Raw genomic sequence first — 6,003 nt, forward strand, 5'->3', positions numbered from 1 at the left:
ATAAAATATAACGCATATGAATTTTTATTTAATAAATATTCAAACTAAATAATATATATATATAAACACTAATGATTTAAAGCAACAAGATTGGCTGATCAATTTAGTCGTCCAGTTGAAATCTTTCAAAAGTATGTGAAAGACTAAAGTCAAAGTAAATATTGATTTAAAATAGTAGTTATATTTTACTAACCAAATACCGAAAAAAACCGAACCGAACCGAAACTAACCCGATATCCGGGTTGAACACCCGTAATCCAAATGAAGCCAAACTATTGTTTCATTCTCCAAAATATAATAAAAATAATAACTTAATCCCGCGCAAGGCGCGGGTCTTATCCTAGTTACAATAGTATTTGAGAGTAAAAAAAAACAATTTTGTTTTACATTCTTTCTTAAGAAAATAGAATTAAACAGAAAATCAATCATAAATTGATAGTCAAACATTGATTATGAAACATTAAATTTTAATAATAATTAAAAACTTATTAATTATATGTAGATTTTTAGAACCGGATTTTGAAGTTGACCCGGATCACCGGTTTTTGCCGATTTTACCGGTTTTTCTCAAATCCGGGTTTTATACCGAACCGGACTCTGCTTCTTCAACGAGTCACGGTCGGACCGGTTCGACCTGCTGGTCCGGTCCGATTTTTAAAATATTAAATAACCGAAAATATAGAATACATATTGTAGGTTTTTTTTTTTACTATATAAACCTATGTACTAGTTCAGTTTTTACCTAAGCCTTCATTGATAAAGTTTATAGAATTCTCTTGAATTCTGTTGTCACATTTGTTCATCTTTGAGAAAGACACGGTCAACGGGTAGGGAAAATTTACAGACTTGTCAATCAAGCCAAGTTAGACGAGATTACACTCGTTAGTTTTATCATCTAAGCAACACTAGCTAATTCATAACCTTGTGAAAAGTTTTATCAGACCAAACAAGAGCTAGTAACATTCAAACGTCAACATATCATTCATCCACCTTTAAGGAGATTGGGACAAGGCATAACCAAGGCCCTATTAAATTTTGTGTTTAGAAAAACCTCACTAAGGGATTGTTTTGTTACTCACCTCTTGAGTATTTGAGAATATTTGGATGGATCATTATTTGAGATTGTGGAAGGTTTCTTTTTTTTTTTTATAACTTTGTTAAACCTTTTACTCCCTATATTTCACAATGTAAGTAATTTTAACAAAAAAACACGTCAATTATTAAAATTGTTACACTTCAAAAAGTATCATTTAATATGTATATATTAGATATAATTCAACCAAAAATAAAAATACTACATTATCTAATTGGTCACATAATATTAAAAAATACAAAATTGCATTGAAATATAAAAGCAACTTATATTTTGAAAAAAAAAACTCTTCTAAAACAATTTATATTATGAAACAGAGAGGATAGCATATTATTCAGTTTTATGATTTCATCAATTTAATTAATTGGCTATTAGTTAAAAGAATGGTTAAGTTAAGACGTTTATGATAAATAATGTTGAAAATTGAATCTGTAAAACAACTTGAGATAGATGTTATGACAACTTTCACATCTTCTCGAGAGAGGATGAAACGAGGATGAAACAGATATTAAGTTTTAAAGAGAGACTTACGAAAAAATAATAACAATATGTTTTAAAAGCAGTATGTTGTAGAAACTGTATTAAAATTAACATAAAAATAAAATAGATGATATATACAAATTTGTATATCTTTGTTATTCAAAATAATGTATGATATTTAATTATATATATATATATATTAAATTATATTTTAAATTTTAAATATTATTCTAATAATTTAAAAAAAAATGGGAGATTTCAGTTTTAAGAGTATAAACTTAATTCTGGATATAAACATAATTTTAATATTATAAAATATAATAAATTAATTATATAAAATTATTTTATTACTTTATATAATTTAAATGAAAATGATTGATCACAATCTCTGTATAAAAGTATTGATTAAAGATCATTTGATGAGTATTTGTATCTTCTAAATGCTGTTTTAATTAGAGTTGATTGGATAATAAGGAATATAATGTTTCTGCAAATGTTTGGTCAGTCAAAGATAACTTAACTGTAGATTTCTAGAGAAAATATCTTAAACACAAAAAGATTAGAAAATAAGTAAGATACTAGAGGTGGAAGGCCGATAAAACCACTTCAAAAATTTCAAGATATGGAATGGAACACAGTACGAGGAAAGGGTAATCGAGGTCGTCGAGGCCGCGGTAACCATAGACTATCTACCTAGTGTTTTCATCATTCTCTTGTTTTCACTAAACTTAGGTATCATAAGTTTCTTTTTTTACAAGCTAATGCTTGGTTGAATATGAGGCATGTCTCATCATACTTTCTCAAACTTTATATATGGTTATTAAGCCATATTTTGTATGTCTTTTTGAATTTTAATTAGAAAACCTTTTTACAAAAAAAAGAAGAAGTAAGATACTAGAGTTGAACAGCACAATGCGCATATATATATATATATTTAATTATACATATATTTAGGTATATATCATTTTGTTTACAATTTTTACAAATAGTTCATTTTCAAATTTTTATTTGCAAATGTTTTTATATGTGGCAAAACTGGATTCATTAATTGAAATATTATTTGTTTAAGAAACATAATCTTTTATTTTATATTTTAAGTCTGATTATAAAACATTATTTGTTCATGTTAAGTAACAATAGTGTTGTGGATACTACTTTGTTTGAAAATTTGTTAGTTGAAACATATTTATATGTAATATAATTAGATTAAGTTTGTTTATATTTGATTATTATGTCTACAATTTGTTATTACCTAATAACGTATACATATGAAAGTGTAAACAAATTCATAAAATAAAAATATGATATATTAATAGTGTAGAAATATTTAAAATATTTACATAAATTAAAGCTACAGAATTTGGACCCACAAATTAGATATAGATTTTTTTGATAAATAGACTTTGTGATCTAATAACTATTTGATCACAAAATTTATCTATTATTTGTGTACAAAATTTTAGTAATTATACGATGAATATTGTTTGACATAGAATTTTGTTTAGGAAAAAAAGATTTTGTCTAGATCTTCAAAAAATGAAATATTTTAAATAGTTTAATAGGAAATAGGAGAAATAAAAAGCAAATAAAAAATACAAGATAGTAATAATTTAGATATATTTGATTTAATTTGTTAAGTTACTAATGAATTAGTTCAACAATAAAAAATTGTTAGATACATTTTAGGAGATTTTAATAGAGTAGATAAGAGTCGGTTTTTATTTGAAAAACTACGAGAATTTTATGAGATATTTTCTTATGCGTATGAATAATTAAATTTTGAAGGAAAATTCTTTTAATTATGTACCTAATATATATATATATATATATATATATATATATTACTATTGAAATATATATTACTTAAACGAAACGATTAACCAACAAATAAAAAAAAACGAAATCATTATCAAAAGAGGTATAGGACACCAGTATTTCAAATACCACAAAAAAATGTTGGGCATATATATCTCGATTTGCGCACAGTAGTAAACGTTAAATGCGACTCCCCATTTCTCACGTATTTAACATCGTATGAGAGTTTATAGTGGAACTCGTAAATAGAAAAACATGTCCGAAAATCTCGTAAATCATATGAGTGAGTTGAGTTTCATGTCAAGGCCAATGTCCATCCCGTTGTAGGCAATGGGCGCGTACATCCACAAATCATCAGAGCTCAACAACTGTAGCATTATTCATTATGAAGACTATTAATTCTCTACCTTTCAATAAACAACTATTTACAGTATAATTGTTTTTTACCACAATATGGTTTCGACTTATTATAAAACTATTTTTTCTAAACTAATATTTTTGGTTTTCCAAAAAGTCTACAGAATTATATATATATGTCGAATATATTAATGCCTAATGTTTAATTGTTTATATAGTGGACTTCATCTAATAATTGAAACCTAACGTACTTTAATTTGGAGCTGGAGAAATTTGACGTATTGTACTGCTTCCTCCAACATCGTGCTAATATCGACCTGTTACATACGTAACACATATTCATGTCTTAGTGAAGAAATAAAATCGAGCAAAAAATTGATGTCGTTACGTAATAATTTCGATTAAAATCATTTGCATGAAATACCTTTGTTCCATTAGGGACGAGGTTTTGTAAAATCTTTAGCCTCTCGTTTATCCTCTCTCTTCTTTTCTGCACCGTCATAAGATCGGTTTTTCTTTTAGTTTTCAGCCTTACGTACGAAATTTTCTTTTATATAATGCAAACAGATCTTATATAACATAAGAAAGGCTCATTTGATTATCTTTGTTATTTTTGATTTTTTAAACGTTAGTTTTAATGTTTAGTGTGCGTTTGTTAAAATAAATCTATATATTATATAGTATTCTAACCAACTTTTTTATTGTAAGATTTTACATTTGTGATTATATTTTCATATATATATATTAAAAACCGTAGTTTTTATCCTAAATTGGAACTTTGTTATTTTTTTTTCTATAAGTAGCTTTTTCTTTAAATGTTTTGTATACATTAATGCGTTTGGAAAAATGGAAGCCGTCTATAATTTATGTAAAACTTACCCTTGCGTAGAGGCTTTGAGGGTCAGTGGCAGCACCGCGGCTAGCTCTAGTCTTGCCATTGAGGTTTAGAGCCTTACAGTCTTCGCCACCTTCTTTGCAGGAGGAAGTGTCTCCACCGTTTGCTTCGTCATCCGAATAACAAGTTTTCTGAATCTTAAGTGCTTTGGTGTTTCTCTTTCCCCCAGCCTTCTCCGTCTGTACTTCTCCACCGCAATTGTTATTATCGTCACTCATCTCCATGATTTTTTTAGTTTTCCGTGTCTTGCTGGCTCTCTTGTTCTTCTGATTTAGTTATAAGCACAGAAAATATATAACTATATCTATACATGCAAGCACCGTTTTTACCACCTAGCTATGTTAAGAAAATAAAAATAAAATATATATGCAACTTACGTCAGTTGTTATGGCACGCGACCTCTTCTTGGAACTCTCGCATGCGTTGAACAATTTTTGATCATCCTCCGTCTCCAGTGACCTCTTATTATCATCCTGATTCTCTTCGACAGTCTCCAAAGGCAAAAGGCTCTTAGCGGAGTATTCCGCCACTTCACATTCACACATCTCCTCACCCACCAGATACAAGTTCGTGTTGATCGTCACATCCTCCATCCCATTGTTGTTTTCTTCTCGCGGTGGCATCACCGCGTAGTAGCCACTATGCCCCGCGCTGTAGCTACTGCTCTCCTGAGAGAAGCAGAACCCGCCAGTCAAATGAGCCTTCTCGGGGTGGTATGCTGCGGCTGGGGCGGTTGTCTCTGGGGACGAAACGCCACAAGGTTGATCATAAGAGGCAAGGAGCTGATTCATGAAGTCAGCTTCGTCTGTATACATTCCGCCTAAGCCGGTGCTCCATTCTCCCATAGCTTCCATTGTTTGAGAAGTAAAGTACTACACGACTTTATCAAAATAATCGATTAATCTTAAAAATAAAATCCGATTAGTTATGCGGTTTGTTGGAATGATTGACAGGAGATTGATGACCTCTATATATATAGGATCATGAGAAGTAATGGATATAATTAATATGTGTCAACCAATCAAGCATTATAATCATCTTTGGAATAAACTATTTTTGTAACCAGGTCTTGATACCTTTAGATATGAACAGCTAATTATTGAGCTTAAAGAAACTTTTTTCCTTGTTTAAATTTTTATAGCTTTAGTAAAAATATTTGTCATTGGTAACTCAATACACCCTCCAATATTTATATTGGTTAACCATGTTTTTCGTATTGCTATGGTGTTAAAAAATAAAATTTGGGAAAAGGAAGATCATAACTAGATTCATCCGTCGGAAGAGATCATCCGAATTCAAATGTACCTGTGATACTAATAATAAATACAGATGAAGATAATAATGAATGCATTGAAAAGAGAAA

At 29.1% G+C, this 6,003-nt stretch overlaps 1 protein-coding gene across 1 annotated transcript; it reads right to left on the minus strand.

Moving 5' to 3' along the window:
- Window positions 1-4,609: 4,609 nt before the first annotated feature.
- Window positions 4,610-5,494, minus strand: LOC106317515 (transcription factor bHLH84). The gene is made up of 2 exons (XM_013755323.1): window positions 5,018-5,494; window positions 4,610-4,906 (listed from the first exon to the last, which is right to left on the minus strand). Exons 1-2 carry the CDS (start codon window positions 5,492-5,494, stop codon window positions 4,610-4,612), a joined length of 774 nt encoding a protein of 257 aa, XP_013610777.1.
- Window positions 5,495-6,003: the final 509 nt, after the last annotated feature.

The sequence above is a fragment of the Brassica oleracea genome, chromosome C9 (assembly GCF_000695525.1).
Source record: "Brassica oleracea var. oleracea cultivar TO1000 chromosome C9, BOL, whole genome shotgun sequence".
NCBI lineage: Eukaryota > Viridiplantae > Streptophyta > Magnoliopsida > Brassicales > Brassicaceae > Brassica > Brassica oleracea.